The 23,708-nt window shown below is 47.9% G+C and overlaps 1 protein-coding gene across 1 annotated transcript in view; it reads left to right on the top strand.

Annotated features, from left to right (window-relative positions):
* NTN4 (netrin 4) overlaps positions 1–23,708 on the top strand; it is a 51,076-nt gene that overhangs the window by 13,452 nt on the left and 13,916 nt on the right. The window contains 3 exon segments of the mRNA XM_040596357.1: positions 9,259–9,546; positions 20,194–20,320; positions 21,606–21,794. Of these exon segments, the coding sequence (XP_040452291.1) occupies positions 9,259–9,546; positions 20,194–20,320; positions 21,606–21,794 (604 nt within the window).

Genomic DNA, 23,708 nt, shown 5'->3' with positions numbered 1-23,708 from the left:
GGATTCTCCTCCTGAAGTCTTGGATCACTGAAGATTGCATCACTCTTGGATGGTAAGACAAGGGATCGTTTGCCTTATGTGCTGTAAAAGATTGCAGAAGGGTTGTAGGCATGGGCCAAATGCTGTTCTTTTTCAGAATACATGAAAGAGCCGTAACAGCTGCAGGAGTGCCATTTCTCCAGCATCTCAAGGACCTCAGGGGGTGCTGGTGGTAGTACACAGTGGGTTTCTGTCACCATTGCTTGGGCATATGGACAGAATGCTTCACACTGTGGCTTGAAAGACAGGCTCCACTACTCACTGTGCTCTTAGTGTTTCTGATGGTCACCTCTCTGCAATGGTAAGGCAGGTTTTGCAATCTCTGTTGCTGTTTCATCTTCACCCAGGTGTTGCTGAAGTGTACACCATGAATGTGCACGTGCAGGGGGTGGTCAGAGCTCTCTGTGAGAAAAAGAGAGGCTCTTATTCCCTGCAGTCCACTTGGTCTGAGAGGCAGAAACCCAAAATGTCTTAGAGGAGCTGGTGAGTGATACCTGCCCAGTTTAAGCCAATGAGCTTCCCATACCATGTGAATTATTTACAGCATCTGCCAAAAAGTCCTGTTTTAGCCTAGGATCATTGCAATGAACATAGCACAGAGATGCACATGGATTTCTCTCTCAAAAGCTCTTTTTCTTGGTGTGTTAATACATCAGATAAGTCTGTTTTGCCAATAGAGGGTACCAGCACTGTGGCTCTAGCAGCCTTCTTCACAGGGGGAGGAGTCCACCAGGCTTGATTTTGTGAAGGGACAAGATTGTCTTCATAAAACTTTTAGGATCCTTTAAGATATATCTCTGGAATGTGGTTGAAGTTAGCCAGTGGTTTCAAAAGTTTTTAGGGTGGACTGACAGACAAGACACATAGATACACATGCAGTGCAATGGCACAAGGCCTGTTTCGGTAGGAAACTAATCTAAAAGACACGGGAAGGCTTTGCCAGCAAAACAGACCTCTGCAGACATAGCTCTCCCCTCCAGGAAGAGCCAAGGAGAGAGCTTGGCAGAAGTTGACCACACTGATGCAAAAAATCCCTGGAAACTAAAATACTGACCATGAGGGTAAACACTAGTGTGGAGTTGAGCCCTCAGTACTGAAACTGGGAGGCAAGAAAAACCTTTCTGCAGAGTATGTGTCTCTCTCAGGGGACGTATGTGGGCAGGGAATATGTTGGCTGTTGTAGGTACTAGGTCTGGTGGTTAGACCATGCGTCTGATAGACAGGGTGCCTGAGTTGCTCCTGCACTGGCAGGGCTGAGGGAGCCCTGTTGAAGCAGGCAGCTCCTGTGTCTGAGGCTTCCCGCTGTAAAACGGGCTTCCCGAACGTGTCAGGGCAGGAAGGACTGTCGCTGCTCCCCATGGGTACCAAATAGGATTTATTGCTCTGGGGTGAGTCTTGCCACTTGGCACAGCAAACCTTGAATAAGCCATCCTCACACGTGCAATAAGACAGTCTCACCTCAGTCTTGTTGGGTGATAAGCGTAATTGCTCTTTCCTGGGAAGGCACAGGGGAACGAGCACAGAGCAATCTCAGCCCCAAGGTTCCCTGCATCACCGCAGGGTGACCGAGCAGGGCTGTGCGAAGGAAGTGTGAGGACATCCTCTCTGAAGTGGGAGCACCTGGCTGGCACTGGATTTCTGCAGCTAAATTTACATCCAACTCCATCTGCAGGTGAAAAAAAGAAAAGTGTAATCAGGCTGTTGTGGTGATGATGGGTTTATTGCTCCTAATGCAGTTTCGTGGGTGGAAGCTGAAAGCAGACACTGTTGCAGGTTGATGTTATAGACAGACCCAGTGAGCACATAGGTGTTGCATCATTATTACTGTTTTTTCAATTACTCATTCCTACAAATCAGCTTTATTGCCCGCTGTGAGCTTTCCGTAATGTTTACCAAGAGAAATTATTACTTTGAACTTTTACCTCTATTGAGAAGGAAAGCTTAATTGGCCCAATAAAATTTCCCAGCTAAGCTTCTCTGAACAAGTCCAGCCAAGGCTGAAGGCAGTTGCCACTTTTGGGTATTCCCAATGGGAGAGGGTCTAGGCCGTTGGACAGGCTGGGCTGGCAGTGGAGGGAGGCACGGGGGGACAGGGTGCAGACACGCAGTGGCTGGGGGTGGCAGAGGTACCGAGCAGCAGATACAGCACAGAGCAGCTCAGCTTGTGCTGTGGCTGTGTGCAGCTGCGAGCAACAGCCAGAACCCGTGGGCACAAGATGTGAGGCAATGCCAGGCACACAGCTGGAAATCCTGGAGCCCGGAGGTGGGAGACAAGGGCTCTCTTCGCCTTAGCTCCAGCACCAGGCAGGCAGTGCCTCACCTCGGCTGTTGCTGGGCTCGAGGGAAGCTTTTTGGGAGGCAAAGGGATGAAGTCCTGGATGTGCTGGCAGAGCTCCACCACTGCCTTTACTGCTTACATTTTCAGAGCCTTGTCCAGGCATTAAATCAGGGGTCCTCAAACTACGGCCCGCAGGCCAGGTACGGCCCCCCAGGGTCCTCAATCCGGCCCCCGGTATTTACAGACCCCCCCGCCCCCCCCCCCCCCGCCGGGGGTTGGGGGGGGAACCAAGCAGCCGCAGGTGACTGCCTGCCACTGCATCCGCACGCTGGCTCCCTGGTTAAAAAGTTTGAGGGCCCCTGCATTAAATAAACCAGATAGCTTCCCTGCTGTGGAGTTTCAACGGGGCCCCATAATACAGGCCAGTTAGCCACATTTATTTCACACCTGCATACCGAGAGACACTGCAGACTCCTAATGCAAAGCTGTTTCTGTTAAACGCTTCCCTAAACATCACATGTCCTTTTGTAAGGTGGTGCATGTCCCCCATTGCTTTTGCTATCTTATCTATTTGGAGAAGACAGCAAACATAACATTCTTTTTATTCTTATGATTTTTTTACCCATGTTCCTGTAAAATGCATTGAAAGGAATAAATCCACCAGCAAAAATCAAATAAAGCCGTACTGAATTTATCAAACGCCCATGAGCCAAATAGGTGAATTACTATTGGTCATTATTGTAGAGTGCTTGTAGATGTGTTTTCATGCATCCAGGATGGATGATACAGGGTAGAGTCCACCAGTCTCTCTTGGAAAGAAACCACAGATCACTTCATGCAGTGTTACCACCTTGTTTTTCATTTATAACCAAATAAAAATGTGGTTATGTTTTTAATATTTATTGCTTTTATTTCTGCTGTATGCCTGTTTGTTGACTTGTTTCCAACAGCAAACCTTGAATAAGCCATCCTCACACGTGCAATAAGACAGTCTCACCTCAGTCTTTCTTGCACATGCTGTTGGGTGATAAGCGTAATTGCTCTTTCCTGGGAAGGCACAGAGCAATCTCAGCCCCAAGGTTCCCTGCATCACCGCAGGGTGACCGAGCAGGGCTGTGCGAAGGAAGTGTGAGGACATCCTCTCTGAAGTGGGAGCTTCTTCCTGACTTCTTGAGTCTTCCATCCATTTATACCCTCTGTTTGTAATTTACTGGTGGTGTCATTTTGTGAACGTGTCCTGGTGTCTTCCAGGTTCAGGGGGAGAAACTTGGGCTGAGGCTGGGCTCCTGGCTGGAGGTGGGAGTGTGGCACCTCTCGCCAGGCACAGGGACCCAGGGAAGGGGCATATGTGGGGGCTGCAGGTCCCTGTCGATGGCCTCTGCAGTTGTGCCTATTTCTGGAGGTCTGTGAGGAAGAAGCTTTTTGTGGATCATGAGTGTGTCTTCAATGTCATGGGCATTTGCGTCCCAAAGGGCCCCATTTTATTGCTGTGGACACTTGTATCTTGACAAAGGTCCGGGCCCTTGTAGCTGCAGTGGGTGGTGCATCCATGACTCATCGAGAAGGCTGTGCTGGTGGCAAATCTTTCATTGGTTTTGTTGACTTCCTCAGGCAACTTTGACTTCAGAGCCTGTTTTGTTGCCTTCCTCAGGCAACTTTGACTTCAGGGCCTGTTTTGTTGCTCTCAGCATCATTCATTAGCATTTTCCTTCCCACTGTGGAGATATATATAAAGATGTCCTTTCATTGCCTCTCACATGTAAACATACTAGGGTACTTCTTGCGAAGGGACTTTTATGTATTTATAGATCGAGGTCACTGCAGTGCAAGCAGCTAATCGAGTGCGCCGTGTTCATGGCTGCTGCTTTGTGTGCAGGGCTACGTTACTGCATCCGTGAATGGCAAGTAGCTAAGGCTTCTTGCGCCACTAAGACAAAAACGTGTGAAGTAATCAAGAGAGCAAGAGTTGCTCATGACAGCCCGTAAGGAAATGGAAACGCTGTGGAAATTTGTTAGAGGGTGTCTGTGTAATGATGTGCCCAAACTGCAGACAGCCGGAGCGGTCTGGCTGAAGAGTGACATATTTTTACTTCATGGCACATGCAAGGTGCTGCAGGGCAGCTTCTCCACTCCCACTCCACTGGGAGTGGAATGGGCTCCCTCCTGCCACCAGTGGGAATCCCACCAGGAGGTTCAGTTGAACCCGACCCTCTCAAGGCATCGCAGTGACCTTTGTCCCTCAGGGATTGCACTCTACAGTTTCTATTTGGCTGTGTAGAGAGACTTCCCCCCACCAAAAACAATCTCTGTGCAACTTTTAAATCACTCCTCTATGGATGTTGCTTCACGCAAAGCCCGCTTTTATAGGACATGGGATCCAACAACATAATTCCATGTGATGTGGAGGGAACATTACCCCAGATACTAGAATTATTTTTTTTAAGACAGAGGTTCTTTTTATTTGCCTCCTGGTTTGTGACATTTGCTGAGCAGATATGAGATACTGCCAGATACTTAGTTTTCAATAGAAGCTGAGGTAAAGATTTGGTTCCTGGGGCTGTGTTTAGGAAGAATCCCAAGTATCATAAAAATTATGGTGAGCTAGCAACACTGGGGATGAAAATATCTTAGGATCTTTTATAAGATATATTATGGCATGTCTAGCAGAGAAGTGCTGTGAGGTTTCAGTTTGTTTATTCCTACTTGTTCTACGAAATAGAAAACTTGGATTAGTGCATGCACTAAAAAGCTGCTGAGGTAAACATCCAGGCCTCCCACGCTTTGCTATCATATGTGGTGCTGACTACTGGGGAAAGTCACATTGTCTGCCGACCACTGTCATACTGGGTTTTGACATGTTGTTGGTAAGACATGTATAGAGGGACAGGCATGAGTGGGGAAGCAGGAGGTCTGGTCACTGTGGGGTGCTTTCTGGTGAGGCTTGCTGCGTGCAGGTGGCCACATTGTGCTGCCACTGCTCCACCACCAAGGGGATGTGTTCTCTTGCATGTGGTGGAGCTTTCTTCTGACAGAGGCCTCACTCTGTGAAAACAAGGACATCATCTATCAAAAAAAGATGTTTTTCTATGCCTTACTGAGCTATTTTTACAACATGGCTTTTTGGCAGGACCCTTGGGCGCAGCTTCTTCCAGTGTTTTTGGGACAGTAAGAGTAATGGGCTTGATGGCTCTGCAGACAGAGGCTTCTCTGGAGGGTGGGAGGGAACTGCCATCCCCCCGTTGTGTCTGGCAGAGGGGCTGCCCCAACAGCTGAAAAGCTGACGTGACATGTGCCTACATCAGCCAAGACCACAACCGTGGTGGTGGAGCTGCTGCAGAGAGCTTCTCTCCCTGCAGGCTGAGCCTGGCATGCATGTTTTCTGGGTAGCTTTAGCAGGATAAACCCAGAGGGCCTTGGGAAGCTCTTGGGAAGAGGAAATGATGGCTGTGGATTGAACACCTCACCACAAGCATTCCAGAGCAGCTGGGGATCGCTGGCCCAACAGAGTCAATCAGAGGAGCCAGCTGCCCCCGGCCATGCAGTGGGACTGAAGTCCTGCCCAGTGGCACCAGGGAGATGATGGATTTGCAGAACCCCATCATTGGATGCACATATATGTCAGCAACATGTTCTCAAATCCTGCCTACATTCTTCCCCTGCACTGTTAAAACTAAACAGTATTTTGGTTGAGGGGGCCTCCGACTGAGGTAGCTGGGGCCTGCTGGCTCCCCTGATCGACTCCGTTGGACCAGTGCTCCCCAGCTGCACTGGGATGCTCATGGCAGTGGGCCCAATCCACAGCCATCATTTCCTCTTCCTGAGAGCTAGGTGAGAAAATCTGGTCAAGTTTGCTGTGGAAACCATAGTTCATTCATGGACAGAATGCTACAGCCCCGAGCCTATCCTATCGGTGGGAGAATTGCACGGAAGAGTACAAGGAGAGATAAAAGCAGGAAATCTGGCACTTGCGTGTGTGTGTGTATGTGGGGCTGGGGTGCTGGACAGCACAGGAGCGTGGACCCATAACAGCTATATGAGGGTGGTGTGGCCCCAGTGATGTGCTGACTCCTGAGATGGGATGGGATAAATCAGCAAGGTTAATAACTGAACAGGGAAATCGTGCTGGGAAGCACACGCTTGACCTTATTATGCAGTCTCTGGGGGCTCCAGCTCAATCTGCTGGGGCAGAGCAGAGAATTGCTGCTTGTCTGGTGTCCTACATGTTATAATGACTGGTTTGTATTTTATTAAAGCAGGGTTACTAGCGTCTGGGATGGAGGGATGAGGGTGTTTACTGTCTTGGCAGCACTGAGACCAGGCTCACCATGCTACATTGCAGTGCTGCAGGGTGCAGCGCAGCTCTGAAACTGGGACTGGGCATCACCAGAGTGATACAGGACAGCCGGGGGGGAGCGGCTGGGAGCCCACAGCCCCTGGGAATTACAGGCAGGGCTCATGTTTAGCATCACTGTTTTCAAGTAGCCATAAAAAGAAATGTTTGTAATATTTTAGGGCCTGAACAGGAATACTGGCTCCATTGAAATCAGCAGCATAACTCCCCCTGAATTCCACACAAACAAGATTTAACTCTCTCAACATGAAGGTGCTCAGGGTTATTGACTTCCTCGCTGCAATTGTCTTTGCTAAAACTACAAGCGTTAGTCACGTGCATTAAATGGAGACAGATAAACAAGAAAAACTGAAAATAATGAGAGGAAAGCCTGCAGCTGCATCTAGCGTAAATTCTTCCCATTTATGTATTTGCTTTGCTTTTTTCCATCTGAATCAGGAAAACAAAGAATTCTCTGAGATGCGATTTATGCAATAGCGAGAAACCCAAAATGCTAGTTTTTACAGAAAATTCTCAGCCCAGCATTTTCCATCATCTCCACTAAAAGGAAATCAAAGGAAATCCAATTTGGATCTTTCCCAAGGAATTTTCTTTCCATATCTGAAAGCATCTCGTGTTCATAAAGCCACTAATGAGTAAATATGATCAGAATGACATTGATTTAAATTTTGGTGAATAACAAGCCTTGGGGAGAGGTGCAGGACTTGATAGTTGGGTTTGCTTGGGTTTCTGTTCACATCTTCTTGATGTTTTTATTTTAGGAAAGCAGGAAAAACTCTGTATGTTCCTGAAAGAGAGGGGGGAAAAAAACACTTTTGAAATGTGTTACTCTATTAATATTCCTCATCAGACTCAACACTTCTACATAAGGGGCATACTGTTCACCAGCCTTGTCCTCTGACCACCTCTCCCAGTTAACCTTCTCCCTTATCTATGTCTTTCTGGCAGAAGATACTCAAATTTGTTTGGGGAGGAGAGTCTGCAGGATGGCGGCAGGGTGCTGCAGCCACGATGTGCTTGCCAGTGCACAGCACCCAGCACCAGCATACCCAAGCCTGGCTGTCACCGGCACGCTGGTCGCAACTGCATTTGGCAGGCTGACAGGATGTGCAAAAGTACACTGCCGCCATTCAGCTCCAAAATGAGCTCTAAATCTTCTTCCAGGCTGGGACAGAGCTTCCTCCAGCTGGATCCTGGCAGCTCTGGAGAGGAGCCAGGTCCTGGCCAGGAGTGGTGCCAGCAGTGGTGGGGCTGGCAGGGGCAGCAGCTGACAGGCAAAGCTCGTGGGCAAGCAAGCTGGCAGCACTGGGGTCGTTATTTCCAGGATCTGTGAATCATGGTGGAATAAAAGGGAAGCCTTCATCAGCTGAAGCATAACAGCCACATCCTTCAGGAGAAGTGGATTTAAGGAGAAGAGGCTGTGATCCCATTAAGCGGTGCCAGCAGCTCACACACTGCCTGCTGCCCCGCACTCCACAGCATCTCCTGACAAAAAATGATGGTCGCCCTTCACTGCCGCACACATCCTGGCTCTGTAGGAGGCTGGCCAGCGTTTCGGGTGGTGTGGGTGGTTATCAGTGGGGCAGCAGGGTGATTTGAGGAGGTTTTAAGCCACTGCTGGGAGCAGTGCATCCAGCCATTAGGCTGCAGCACGCCCTCAAACACTCATCAAGTGACTGATCAAATGTTGCTTGTAAATATTGTAGTTCATCAAGCCTTCAGTGGCTATCCAGTGAAGAGCTATTTAACTATTTAGAAAGTAACTTCACTGTAAGTTGAATGTACCAGTAACTAATATGCATCATAAATATGTCATTTTATGCCAATGGTAGTTATATAAAGTATATGCTGTTCCTGATGTCCCGCTGTAGGCAGTTAGACCAACAACTTTAAAATGAACCTCTTCAAGAAAATTGGTTATTTTTATCTAGTGCTCTCAATTTTCAGCTTGAGCCAATATTTACTTATTCAATCAAACTGAAGTTAAAATAAAGACTGACTGATAAGTATCTGTTTAAACTTCAGAACCCCCCCATTTTTCTTTCTTTCTTATCTTGGTTTCATCAACTATCAGCTTGCTGTCACTAATTGCCATACTTAATCACTTTTCTGCTTGGAAGCAGCCTGGGACTCACGGATGCCAAATATTTAGAAATCTGAGCTTTATTTGCTAAAAAATGCACCCATTCTGGGGGACAGAAGGTTAATGAAGAGTGCCCCACCTAAGCATCGCCTGCCAGGACTGCCGGTCCCTGTGCTGGGCCACACCATGCACCAGCGGCACCAGCCTCTGCTTTAAGTTAATAGCAAAATGTCACTTGATGCCCATAGGGTCAGCACTTTGCTTAGGGACATAGGGGATCGGGGCGGGGGGCGGGGGGGGGGGGGGGGGGGGGGGGGGCGCTTCACTTTCACACACTGGGGGTGGAAGTAGATTTGCTGCTCCTGCTGCTTGAGGAAGGGGAAGAGCACCATGAGAGACTGGCGCATGTTCCCAGGGGATGTTCCCATTGCCATCCCACCCCCCAGGCCACCATGGGGCTGGCTGACATCCTCCTTTCTGCTTCCCTTGCTGCATTTCTCTGCCCAGGTGATATACCGAGCCCTGTCACCACCTTACGCTGCGGAGGACCCATACAGCGCAGAAGCCCAGGCACAGCTGAAGATCACCAACCTGCGGGTGCGGCTGTTGGAGCGGCAAGGCTGCCCCTGCCTCCCACCCAGCCCAGACCCCCAGACCCCACAGCCCCCACCACCCCTGCACTACGCTGTCTACGACTTCATCGTGAAGGGCAGCTGCTTCTGCAATGGCCACGCTGACCACTGCATCCCTGTCGCTGGATTCAAGCCTGTCAAGGCAGCTGGCGTTTTCCACGTGGTATGTACATGTGCCCGACATCATCTGCACTGCAGGAAAGCAGAGTTTTAAGAATGGTAGGGATGGTATAGAGTATGGCATAGATCAAGAATGTGGTATTTGACACATGATGCCCTGAATTCCAAGCACAGTGAGCACAAGTGATCTTTACAAAGGAGGTGGTCTCCATGTCAGGCTAAAGCGCTGGGCTTTCCTTGTGCTTTGGTGTGGGGTCCACCAGGACTCTCACACTTCAATGGTGCTCCATGCTAATTTATTTAATGTGAATCCTTAAAAAACATTAAGATTGCTGTCTCCCTTCTTCCCCCAAATGCTAACTACCCAAATGCAATAAAACAATACCTAAAAGATAATAAATGCAGGACATTTTGATGACAAAGAAGGAGGAAACCTTCTCCAAAGGTACTAGGCATCTTGTGATTGCCGTTGCTTCTGGAGGGTCCTCAGACACAGGGTTGGGTCCTGAACCAAGGGGCCAGAGAGCTGGGGTTTGGCTCTCATTTTCAGGCTTTCAATCGTACTTTGCAATACCTTTCTCTAGATAAAAACCCTGTGCTTCGGTTTTGAGGGGACTCCCATCACAAGAGCTCTGAGCTCAAATCCCTTGTGATCCGCCAAGACTTAAACCCCAGTCCTCCCGTGTCCCAAAGTGACAGCCGCTTAACCTGCTGGGGAGGTGATGGGCACAACAGCGGCCAATGCGTTGGACACCTCGCTGTCCCCAGCATATCTTGTCCTTTCTGCCCATCTTGGCTGGCTCTGAAAGTCCTGGCTTTGCTGGCAGACAAGCAGTAGGGAAAGCCGGGGCAATCAAACATACTGCGCTGAATAATGTTAGAAAGGGGAAGATCATAAAAAAATCATAAGGCAGTTACTCGAGGCAGAGAGGTCTGGCATCTGTCCAGCTCTTCAGGGAACTCTCATTTCACTTAAATTACCGTCTCAGATGTGAAGCAGACAGTATGTTTCCCTTCTAATAGAACTAGTCTTGCAACCTCTTGAAAATATACCCATTTGAAAGTGTGCAGCACTATGATTGATAAGGCTGTTTCAAGTAGCACTGCTCCACTTTCCGCAGATGTTCCCTGAGCAAAAGTCTTTGAAAAGGAGCTGTTTGCTCAGGGTTATTTTGGTGGGATACAACTGCATGGGGGCATGTCCTAGAGCACCGCTGAGAGTTGTTACAGAGCCTGCAGCCAAATCTGCTTCCACTACAGCTAAAACCATAGTGCACAGGTAACAGGCAGTGCTGTGAGAAGGAATCAAGTGCCAAAATCGCGCTGAAACCCAAAGCAAGAAACAGCAAAAAGCCCCTGCGCCGTCCCCGAGGGGACTGGAAAACCGTTATAAATGTGTGTGTGGCAAGAGTCCCAAAGGTGATGTTTCTGCAGTAAGGCTGACTCATTTTACTGTGCCTCACAGCTTATTCCATATGTTCCATAAGGGATGTGCTGATGTAGGGGTGACATAGCCCCATGGTTTGCAGGGAGGGTCAGGGAGTAGTAAGATGTTTATTCTCCCAGTACCGCTTTTTCCATCACAGGATTGGGTCAGCTGGGACTGAGCCCGATCTGTGCCAGGCTTCTGCCTGGAGCAAGGCTGCTGCAATTCGGGGACTGCAGTGGCACCCCACCTGTGCATACCAGGATGGGGTTTGCCAGTGTGTTGCTTCAGGATGGGAAGAGAGGATTATTTCCAAGATGTCAGCAAAACGTCCCGTGAAAAGGGATGAAAGATGGCAGGGTCTGTGGCTGCTTAGCTGAAACTTCTGAAAAGAAAGTAGGGTTTCAGAGAGGGAGCATTTTTGTTCATTTCACCTGAAAAAGTCATGTAAAAGGTAATTCTGAAGAATAGCAGTCATTCAAGTGTGAGATGGGGACTTCAGTCTTGTCTTTATGTAATTGTATATACATGGGGATTTAGCAGAAACTTCACTGTAAAACCGAGGATGACAAAAGCTGAGAAGCACATTACCCTTTCACAATATGATTATAAAATCTGGCTCTGTCTTTATGCTTGTTTCGACCAGGGCACTCCTGAAGAATATATCCTAAGTTAGAGAGTTAACATCAAAATCTAAGCAAGTTTAAGATCCTTTAAAAAAAACCCCAAACTTTTCCAAAAAACATATGTGCAAGTTTAACTCCCTGCTTGGTCTCAGCCCACAGGCAAAATCCTAACTGCAGTCTTTGTTGGAGTCCCTGCTTGGCCAGTGGAAGACTCAGATGTAATATAGTTGATTTTCTCTCGGGCTGTTCTGGGCAGTAAGCTGGGGTGTCCTGGCAGTGCTGGGCATAGCTGCCAGGTCTTGGGCAAGTCTCGCAAAGCAACCAGAAGCATTTCAGCCATCTTACCCAGAGAGGATCTGACAAAGCCATGCAGGGATGCAGGGATGCAGGCATGCTGGTAGCTGCTGCTCAGGCAGGTTTGATGTAGGGACCTGACCTGGGGGGCTGGGATGCTCCACTCAGCTTTTGACATTGGCACAGCTTGCTGCCATGGGATGCCTCCCATCAGATGCATTTTTTTCTCGAGGGCTGAGCTATCATGTTCTGAGAAGCTGACAGGTAAGGTAAATGTGGCTAAAAGGAGGCTAGAAGTCCATCTTGGCCATGAGATAATACTGACAGAGGACATCCTTGGGGTGTACAGGTGGGATGCAAACAGGGTGGCTTTGTGGACAAAGAGGGGCTCTTCCAGCCCAGAAGAAGCAGCTGTAGCTCCATTCACTGAGGTGGGATAACCTCCTTTGTGGTCCCGCTGAGTCAAGTGAAAGCAAAGGTGGACTTTACAGAATCCAAACTTTCACTGTGAGAAAAAATACTCCACATTAGTCGCAACAGCAAAAAACAATCACCAGGGCCTGACAAGAGAAGAGGTTTGGTTTTGTGCCCTCACCACTGCCCAGCTGCAAAACTCTCCGTGATGCTCCTCTCCATGGCAGTCACTGTGTAGGTATCACAAAGCAAATCTTGCTGGCAATTCCCCTGCCTGCCCTTTCTCCTAAAAGGAAAAGGAATTTATGTAGGAAAGCTCTGGGTTCGTTTGAGCATCAGAAATGCCATGTCAGCCTTTAGGTGAATTCTGAATATACAGGTGGGGCTCCTGTAGTGGAGGGCGAAGACTACAGAGAAGACCTGGCTGTCTTCCAATGACAGCAAGGGCTGCTCCTCATGGGTAGTGTCATCCTGACTGTCTCTTGTTATACGCTTCTGTGCAACAGACAGCTGTCAGGGTATACAGACACACTTCCTTCTCCTCCCAGCTTCTCCCAAATTTATTCAAAGGGTCACTACCCAAATCTCATCGACAACAGCCCCATGTGGGAAGAAATGTGCATGGACAAATGCACCTCACACCATGCAAAGCAGTTGGATCAGTTTGTGAGCTGCATTACATGGTGAGCTACCAGTGCAAGTAGAGACATGGATTCACCTACACAAGAGATCCCTCCTGATCCTCAGTAGCTGTGGGAAGATTGATTTTTTGGCTGATCTGTGACATAGGAGCTTCTTGCCCCTTGCCAGTATCTCTTTGCATGGAGCTATTGCAGCGCATGCTTGGCCCCTTACCAACCCTCTAGCTTACCACTTAAAGCATCCCCATGGCCTGCTTGCAACTATGGCAGGGTTGTGAAAGACAAGATCACCCTGGAGATAAGTGGGATCTTGCAACTTAGGACTCCCAAGTGGGGAAAGCAAACCCAGAGATACCCCACCTGGGCTATGCAGTTCTGTCTCAAGGGCAGGAGTTTGTCCATCTTGGAGACTCCTTGGCCCTCCCTGACAGCAGAATCCTGCAACAGCTAAGCGGTTGTCACAGTTGGCATGAGTTATCAGTCTTAGAGGACTGTGTCCTGGCTGGGGCTTCCTGCTTTTTTCCTATAAGATGAGATCCCAGTATCAACTGATGAACTTAATTATCTCATTGATAATCCAATATTATCAGCTATCTAATGTTTCCCACTCCATCCTTTCTTTCCTCTCCGGCACTCCTGCTAGTGCAGCCCTATCTGCACATCTTTCACCTGCTGAACAGAGTGAGAACAAATGAAACGGTCTGGTTCTGTTCATCCTCTTGTTCTGTTTTTCCCCTCAATGACAGTTGTAATAGGGTGGTACAACAGCTATCTTTGCTCTGAAGGAAGAAAGTGGGAAATAAGAACTTAGAGATGAAGAAGCTTCAGTGAGCTTCAGACATGTGCTCAAGGTGGTTTGGTGTGGTGCTGCTTGCCATACTGAAATGGTCCTGCTGCAATTACACTTATACACCTCTTCAGTAGTGCAAGGTGCTGTGTCAGTGTAAGTCAAGGGCTTTTCCAGGAACTGTGCTTTATTTTCTAGGCTGAACAAACCAGTTCAGGATCCTGATTTCTGGAAGCTGCCCAACAATTAGGCACCAAACCCCAGATACACCTCACCTAATTTTAGGCACACATTTTGATATACCCAAGATAGCCAGCTGATCTCCCCGGGCTCCTTCTGTAGTTATGAAAGAGTGAGGGGATACAGTATGGTTGGGATCCTGAGTAAACTGAGCTACCGTACTAAAGCACTTCTGTATAGTCAGGCAGGGTGAATGTTCCTCCCTCTTCCCATGTGGCCAACCCAGTGGCTGTTATAAACTATTATCGTGCTACTGACATCAAAAGATGCTGAACATCTCCAGCAACACTGACAGAAGCCTATTGTTCAAGGAATTTAAAAAAAACCCACCAGACAGCCCCCACACCCTGGACAACAAGCTTTGTATTCTTTCACAAGAATGAGATAGGATATGAGAATTTTCTCATGCATAAATTTGGTTGTCTGGTGCTTTGGGAAAGAATACCTCCCCGCGTGCTGACAGCAGCCAGTAGGCATTGGTTCTAAAATTGGCACAGTGGCTCAAGCACAACAGTTTAAAAGTTATCGTTAGAGACTCAGTATGAATGCCATGATTTTCCTTTCGGCTGATATCATGCTCATTTTCCGTGAAAGTAAAAAATAAAAATATAGAAAACACGATTATAGCAGTTCCAAGAAAGAAATTTTATTAAAAGCAGTTGCCCCTCCCAGCTATTTAGCTTATTTATGTTATCAGGTCTCCAGGACATTGATTTTCTTCTAGTGTGCATTTGTGTTGTACTCTATATAAATCAGTTCATAACAGGTGACTGAAAGTATTTTTCCCTCAGGGCAGCATTTCTTTCTCACTGCCCAACATTTTGGAACATGATAAATAGGGGGGAGTATTTTATAGAAACCAACTAAAGAAAAAGCCCTATGTATTTGCAATCTGAAAGGAAGTGCTGGAAGGTTATAATTCAGCAACAAAAGGCTCTGGAAGGAAGCATGCCCTAGCAACTGTCTTTCTATAGAGAAATCACTCGCTCGTTTATCTTGCAGGAGTCAACTTTTGTAACACTGTTTGCATTGTGCCCTCTAATGACTGACGTTGTGATGGGGCTGTCAAGCTAAGAAGGGAAACAGTGTGAAAGTGAACTGGGATGTAAAGACCCCATGACAAAATGAAAAATGCTATGAGAATGCTTTGCTGCTTAAATGAGTCAAGAGCCATGTGAATGCTTAAAGAGGTGAGACGTACTGGGAATTGTGTTTGTGTACTTAGCAATGCTCCAGAATGACCCAAGTGGGTACGCCTTGCAGTTAAATGTAAGTTGAGGTGAATTAAAAGGGAGGACAGTATGTCCTCTTTCCCTTGTTGATGTGTGGGGATCACATTCTGCCTTCGGAAAGGTGCTGAGGTGCTGGAGAAATCCCTGAGGCCAGGCTCATCATTTCCCTGCTCTACCCTGGGTCCCAGCAAAGCTGCTGGGCTGGTTTCTCAGCCCCAGCTCCCAGCCGCTCTGTAGCATGATGGGGAATTTACAAGGCACCACTGTTTCACATCTGGCCCTCCTGCAGCTCTCACAGGCATTAATTTTGCCTGGTGTAGACAGTCTGTTGGCTTTTTTTCACCTGCTGCCACTTCTCTTTTCCTTCTATTACCCCTTCTTCTTGTCCTGTTTTTCTCCTCTTTTCACCTGCCACAGTATTTCTTGACAAAAAGTACCTGTCTGCCTATAGGCTGCAAGAAAGGGCTTGCTAACATTCACCTTCTTTTGTTGCTTCCAATGCATAAAAATCTTTTCTGTCATGCTGGAATTGTGTAGAAGAAATAAGAGATTTTCTTCAATGGGATAAAGCTAGGATGGAGAGATTTTTTAAAGCAGAGGTGTTTTAGGGGGGTAATCATTATAATGCTATTGAAAGAGAGTAAGTACATCAGCCTGACGCAAGGTTTTTGAAGCACTTGGGTCTGACTTTCATTAAAATTCTGGGAAAAGGGGGGGGGGGGGGAAGTATTAACTAAGCTGTTGCACTAAGAAACAAGTTATTAAAGACCCTGTTTGCATCCCCTCACTCAGTGGAGACTGGCCATTTAGCTTGTCCATTAGTAGGTCTGCACCCCACTGCCTGGCTGAGAGGAGTCAGGGCCACCGTGAGACCCTGGGGGGCCTCAAAGAGGCAGAGTTTTCTCGAGGTCCAGCCCATTTCAGTAGCACCACTATAAAGGCTTGGCACTGCGGGAATTGGGAACCCTGCTGCCTTTTCCAAAGCTTGCTCCTGAAGACCAGAGCCTGGGTGGCTGCATTCGATGCAGAAGCAGGGCCAGATGGGCTGTCATGTCCTGAGCCTCTGCGGGTGCTCAGGCAGACGTGAATCCCACTGAGAATACAGGTCCCCAGCCCTGCAGCAAGCAAGGGGCCCACAGGTTTGCAAGGCGTTCATAGCAGGCTGGGCTACTGGATGGCCATCCCAGCCCATGCCAAGGTGAGTGAAGGGGATACAGGATCGACAGTGCGATCTGGGCTTGGGAGGGAGCATCTGGTGAAGATGCTAATGCATGCGGTTGTGATAAGTGCTGGAAGAAAGATAACTGCAAAGTAGTGCCCTTACGATAAGGACTGGGAACATGTGGTTCCTCCTGACCCAAGCTGCAACAGCACCCACCAAATCAGCTGGGGAGCCCAAACTTACTGACCTCTGTGCTGGTCTCTAGAGGAGCAAAGGCAGTGGGTTGATCAGCATTGATAACATGCAGCTGTGGCCTTGCCTCAAAGGCAGCAGGTTGATTGGCATGGATGATGTGCAGCTGTTGGTCGTTCATGCTAAGTGGTTAAATAGCCCTGAGGATGGTGGGAGAGGGGGATTGGGTGGAGTGGTCTGGTCTGAGCTCTGGAGGAAGGTGGAACAGCATGGACAGTGGAATCTGACCAATGGTAAAAGCCTTATTGCAGCTTACTACTTTGTTTGTGCTGCAGTGTGGGTCCTGTGCTTACCTTTATGCAGAAGTCAGAATCATGCTATTCTGTTATTTTTTAACTTTTTCAGCCAGATGGTTTGTTTCTTTTGCCCCAGGTGTATTGTACCTTTACAAGCTAGCAATACCAGGAGCATCATGCCCTGCTTTGCCTCAGGGTCTATCTAAACACCAGATGGCTTGATTTGCACCATTTCCACATTTGGCTCTTTAGCAGTGCTCTTTGCCACAGTATCTGAGAGCTCACAAGCCTGCTGTTGCTGCAGCAGTTTAAGTTTATAAAACCTCTTTAGAGTTCACATACAGATTAATATTAATAAGTTGGCACACAGCTATTTAGTGGTTTACTTATTAGCTCTGCATGCCAAATTAATGGCTGCATGTCAAGTTCTTGGGATACCCATCCTCTTCTGTTTTATTTTCACCCACCTCCCCCTATTCTGGCAACACAACATGCTCTATTATACAATACTTGGGCTTTCAGAAAATGCAGGCTCTTATGCCTTGGGACTGTGAATACTCCTCAGCAGGGAGTTTTGCTTCATTTTCTGCTGGTGTCTTGGGGTGCTTAATCCTTGAGGGTTTCTTAGGTGCTGCTGAGTTTCAGAGTCATACATTATTAATGCTGAGCAGTCGCTGGCTGATTGGTTGAGTCTCCACTGATTCTTTTTGCAGCTTTGGCAAGGGGGGAGCTGAATTTGAGGGGTGATGCTGCAGGCTGTGGGCACAGGCAGGGGGAGCACAGATCTCTGCAGTAATCCCAAGAGTCCCCGTGTCTGAGGCATACCCTTGCTTGCAAGTCTTCTCCCATGTCCTTCTTACTTCAACACCATGATCACCAAGGGACCACCTGCTTTTGACCATGGCACCCTCTGGCTCCCTCAGGTCACCTTCCCCTCCTGATCCCACATGTTGCAGGTCTAGTGGGTCCCTCTGTCCTAACAGATGGGACAGTCCTGTGAGGAACAGGTTGAAAGATTTCTCTGGCCACGGATATGGTTCAGCCTACTACAACTTGTTTAGAATTAACCACAATGGCCAAAGGGCCTGCAATAAACCCCTACCAAAAAATGTCATCAGAGAGTTAGGGCTCCATCAAAACCACCTGAAGATGACCACATGACCAATACAGGTTTAACCAATTTCTGTTTTCAAGCAGGTAGATGCTTTTAAATGTGTGTGAAGTAGCTCTGTAACATTGGTTTGTGTGGACTTTATCTAAAAAATATATGAAAGAGAGAAATTTTATTAAAGAGTGATAATTCAGGGAAGTGAGGCATCTGAGAGTTTGAAGAACATTTTGTGGGTGGTAGCAAAAATGAAAATATGAAAACACAAGATATACTTTGAGATCTAAATATTCCCTCTGCAAATTTTTTTTTGTTTCTTTCTATATTTGCTTCTCATTCTTTTAAACATTAGCACACATTTCAGCATATATCAACATGATAAGCCAGACAGACCAACTAATATATGTGGTGAGACCAACTGATATCTATAATGAGGACAAACAGCACCAAAAGCAATGTTACCTTAGTATTTGTGCTTTAGCTTAAATGCTTGCACATTCTGTCTGACTCCCTCTCTAGCTGCCCATTGATTATGTAGTCCACTTGCTGTACTATATTTTGCTTATTCCTGCTTTGACGATCCAGGCATTTTAATAAGGCAGGAAAGGATCACTTGAAAAGCTTTTGAAAGATTTTGCATTGCAGCTGAAAGTCTTTTAAGGACACTTTTGACCTTTTTTTCTGTACTGTTACATCTGACTCCTATAAGATAGCAGCTGAAATCTATTAATTAAAAATAAATAAATCAGAAGATCATCATTAACTAGAAGTGAGTGTGCACCTATGTAACAGGCAGGAGCTGTTTACTATGTGTTCAAGGTACTCTTCTGTTTTGTTTACTGCTCAGGTTTTTTGGCAGGAACCTTTTTTGTAGCAGTTTTTGGCAGCAAGTCATACAGTTAGGAGCACCACACTTGTGGAACCACAAGTTAAACAGAGTGGAAGGCAGCATTTTGCAGTAGCAGTTAAAGCCATGCCCCAGCCCTGGGCAGGATCACCAGGCACCCCGACCGCCCTGTGCTGCTCCCAATGCCAACAGCAGCCGGCAACTGGTGCAGCTCCATTGGTTTTATGGTCAACCTATAGCATGGTTATGGGGCCATACTGGCAGAGCAGGCTGAGGTCTCTGGCTTGTTACTGAGCAGTAGAAGCAGCCAAACCATGCTCAGTTTATTCCCTTCCTTTCTCTATCACTTTCCCCATGACCAGTGAAGGGGCAGTGGGGTGGTAAGGCACCGCTCAGCTCATGTTTCAGCAAACGCAGGATGCCAGTCGTGCCTCCAGCCTGGCCACGCATTGGACATCTAGAGAGACTTGCAGCTGAAATGCTCTCAGTAAAACTGTGTTTAAAAGTAAAATGTCGAGCAGAGTAAAGCTGCGAGCACAGGCACTGAAATAGCTATGGTAGGTAGCTGCCTGCCGCACTCCACGGGAAAAGGCAGGGCCTTCGGCCATGCCGGCAGAGCTGTGCTGCTTCAGAGCTTGATTTCATTGCATCTAGGGGCTGCCGGGCTGCTCTTGCCCTCTGGCTATGTCCTGTTTTCTTTGCATTTGCCAACAGTGTGAGTAATGCCAGCGGCTGACAGGGCAGCTGGCACCAAGTGTGCTATGCTGGCTTTTCATCTCTAATTACGCCCTTACACTAGGCTGTCTAGCTGTTAAATTATCTATCTGTCATTAACACATCCGAGCATAGTCACTCATGGTCCTTGTGCTATCCTTGGTTCTCCCTTTGTGGGGCACCAATTCTGCCTCAGATGAGTAGATACCTGTGTTTCAGGGAGCTAAATTTTTTTCTTGCACTTATTTATGTTGGTGATGGCTATGCACACGGAAGTGGGTGCTGAGGTTGTGGGCGCTGTTCTTGCAGTACTGCAAAAGTGTATTCATATTTGGGAGGGAGAAAAAGAGAAAAGTTTTACAGTGTTTCCCAAGGATGCTTTGAATCTTGGCTTTTTTAACCTCTCCTGGAAATTCATGCTGCAGCTAGAAACTCTCTGCTAAAGATCCTTTAAGATCTAAAAAAAATAGGGTACGACTGTACAATAACATGACATGCAGATCCACAAATACTAATGTACTTGAAAGTGTAACTGCAGAATATTTGCCTTTGACTAAACTGGATATCAAGGCAGACATCATGCTAGCCCTCTTTCTAGTCTATGTGATAGCATCTAGCTGGTGTGGGATCTCCTGTACCTGGGCACTGCTTGTGCCCCAGACACTCTTTGGCCTTTGCTGTGGGTGATTCTTGCTCTCTTTCCCCTGCTAGGTCCATGGGAAATGCATGTGCAAGCACAACACAGCGGGGTCCCACTGCCAGCACTGCGCCCCGCTGTACAACGATCAGCCTTGGCAGCCTGCCGATGGCAAAACCGGAGCCCCCAAAGAGTGTCAGTGTAAGTAGCCAGCTGAGAACAGTGTCTCCAGAGCCTCTGCCAGAGCACAACACTCCCTCCTTGTGTGTCTTTCTCCTGTGTTTCCAAGAGGCAGCAGATACCAGGGTGGTGGACAGGTGCTTGTGAAGCAGGTCAGTGAGTGGAGAGCCACAGCTGCCCCATGTTTGTATGGCAGGGACAGCCCTTCACTCAGAAATCCTCACAGGACCATGTTCTCAGTTGGTTTGGCCTTCCCGTGGGACCCCAGCACATCTCCTTGAGATATGGTCTTCTGCTGTGGGTAGACTGCAGCCTGCCTGCCCAGGGTGCCTTGGAGGTGATGGGGGGCCAGTGTTGTTCCTTCCATGGGCACCGCTGACAAAGATGTTTGTGGGAGGTATAGCCTTCTGCTGCTGGACCTGGGCTCTGCTCACCCCCTGGGCACTGGGGCAGGATTTGCCGCAGGCTCTGGGCAGGTTTGAGGATTACTTCTGTGGTGCCAGGGAGGGTGCTCGGGGTGAGTACAGGCTGCAGGGGGCTGCAGAGGTCCTGAGGCAATCAGCTTCTGTAACAGGAGCAGTCTGGCCAGAAGGGTGCCCTGGGAAGGACTGCAGGCATGCTGAGTGCCATCCTGCCATGGCTGTGACGCTATCAACACTGAAGCTAGCATCAGCCTGCCTGTGCAGGCTGTGGTCACGCTCACTGCAATATGGATGTTCCCCAAAGGAATGATGCTGAATCCCTGTTTCCACCAGCAGCATTTGATGAGCAGGGGTTGGAGCAGGTCTTCCTTGGCCCCTGACTTCAGGTGTGTAGGCATCCAGACCTCTTCCACTGCCAGCACAGGGAAAGGAGGATGCTCACCCTCCCTCACACACCTCCACTCCACCTTCCTTTTCCCTCTACCAGATGCAAGGAACATCCTGACAGCACCCAGGTGGCAGTTGCTGCACAGGGCACTGCTGATTTCTAAAGCAGGGAGGGAAGGATCCTGTCCCAGCAGGACCAGTGAACGTGGGAGATCTCCCTGTACTAGCCTGTCTGCATTGCTGTCCTTGTACTGGGAAACTTGTACTGGAAATAAAAGAGTTAAAGAAATCACTTTTTTTTTTTTTAATGTCACCTCTAGAGATTGGGAAGTGTAGGTGAAAATGTGATGTTACATAATGCATTTTGAATGAATAACAGGTTCATAGGTCAGGTCTCCCATTCCAAAACATGGTTTGGTTTTTTGTGTCTCTTTTCTATAAATCAACATCTTTCACTGCTTTAATGAGTCTTTCTGTTCCCTTTGGCTTCATCTCAGCGTGCAAGTGTAATGGGCATGCTGACACTTGCCATTTTGACATGGATGCATGGCTGGCATCGGGCAATCGCAGCGGCGGCATCTGCGACAACTGTCAGCACAACACAGAAGGGCAGCACTGCCAGCGCTGCAAGCCGGGCTTCTACCGGGACCTCAGGAAGCCTTTCTCTGCCCCAGACGCCTGCAAACGTAAGTCAGCAACCTTTTGCTGGTAGAATGCTTCTCAGCTGGGAGGGTGTCAAAGGTAAGATCTTCCTGCCTTTTCTTGGAGTAATCTTCTTGCTTCTGTGAAGGACGGGGCAACTTGAATTCCCTTTTTGATGCTATTTGGAAAAAGCAATGGTGCAGTTTGCAGGGCAAAAGCCTGCAAGATGCTGTTGACAAATATATCCCAAGGATCCCTGTAACCTGGGGGCAGGGGAAGAGATGATTCATTGACTTTCTCCTGCTATTTTTGGAGAGCAAAAGCTGCATCATGTTTTCATGTTCTCCTTGTTTGGTGATTGCTGCAACCTCAGAAGCAGGGTGCCTCAGCCAACAGGGGTGCAGCTGATAAATAACATTGCCCACCAGTGTGTGTTCGCAGCAGCAGCAGGTGGATATGGAGTGAGATGTAAGGACACAAGTTAAGTGATATTCCAGAAGCCATGACACTGAGGAGGCCAGGCCAAAGGCAATGACTTGGCCACATGTGAAATTAAATATTTCCCAAGCAAAAGCAGTGATCCAAAAGCTACACTCCCCAGGGACCACTGTGAGGATGGTGACTCACTGTGCGGGACTCCGGATCCCCAGCATTACACTGGTCAGCTAAATATAGGATGCAAGCATGCTCTGTGCTCTGCACATACAACCACCCGCTGGCTTCTCCAGATTTCTCTTCACTGGTCCAAATCTGGAGGAGGACCTTCACGGGTGGGAGAAAACAATCTGACTGACACCCTGCTTGGGTCATTTGAGGAGACGCTGAGCACATCCCTCTCCTCCAAAGGAGAAGTACCTGCTTTTAAAGGAAGATAAACCCTTCTAGGGTAGGGAGCTGCACCCGAGGCTGGGAGCGTGTGTGCAGTGTCACTGTTATCTGAGGGGTTGGGTGGGGAACAACCACTTTTGCCCCACTCCCATGCTGTGCATCACCCTCATGAGACTCCCAGCAGCCCCCCCAGCCTGCCACAGAAGTGCTCCTCCTCTCCACCTTTCACTCATTGCAATGAGGAGCAGCAACAGCTGAACCACCTGTTTTACAATCCTAATTCTGTTTATGAAAACAGTTCTCCATTACTTGTGTAAATAATTACTTCACTGCTGTAGTATTTACACAAATTTGTTTTTTTAAACAAGGATTGTAATTACTTTTTAAGGCTCCTTTACCTACTTGTGTACATTGAAGCTCTAAGTCTCCTCCTCTGAAATACGAGATAGTTTCCTTCTGTAATTATTGCCAGAACTTAGGCAATGGGCTTTTGGTTTGGAGTCTCATTAGTAAAGAACCAGATTCAAATCTTGTATGTAGACCCAAAGCAGGGTCTTGAGGGTTGGGTTTTTTTTTTCTAACTCATGGATTCAGCCTTGCTGATTAAAAAAACCCACAACTGGATTCATTGACTCCTGGTAGATAACACAGGATAAAAGACTGAAATAAATTCTGTATGGGACCTTCAAGGTTTGAAATATGCTTTTACTGGAGTTGTGCTGCCTTTCTTTGCTAGGATTGTATTTCCTGATGCTCTTTATGTGCCAGCTCGCATCAGGGCGGAGCATGCACTTCTCTGAGGTCATTGAAGCGAAGTCAAGCTTTGCCTCTGATTTGGCTGTCATCTTCTGGACATCTAAAAAGCAATTTTTTAAATTGCTAAACCTAAAAACCTACCAGCTTCACCTTGGAGGTGGTAGGAGTGGCTGCCATCTCCTGTGGCGTCTCACGCAGCCCATGGAGGAGGCAGAATTTCACAAAGGACCCATCAAAGAGTTTTCCTAGTGCCAAAATGCCCAGTCCAAATCCTGTGGCTGTCTGGAGGGTCCAAGAGGAAGTCAAATGGCACCTCCTGGGCTGGCCAGCATGGAGCCTCCTTCCTTGCAAAACCAGATGGAAACAGAGGTCTC

Source organism: Falco naumanni, chromosome 5 (genome assembly GCF_017639655.2).
Source record: "Falco naumanni isolate bFalNau1 chromosome 5, bFalNau1.pat, whole genome shotgun sequence".
NCBI lineage: Eukaryota > Metazoa > Chordata > Aves > Falconiformes > Falconidae > Falco > Falco naumanni.
The sequence above is the reverse complement of the archived record's forward strand: the minus strand, read 5'-3'. Positions and strand labels throughout refer to the sequence as shown.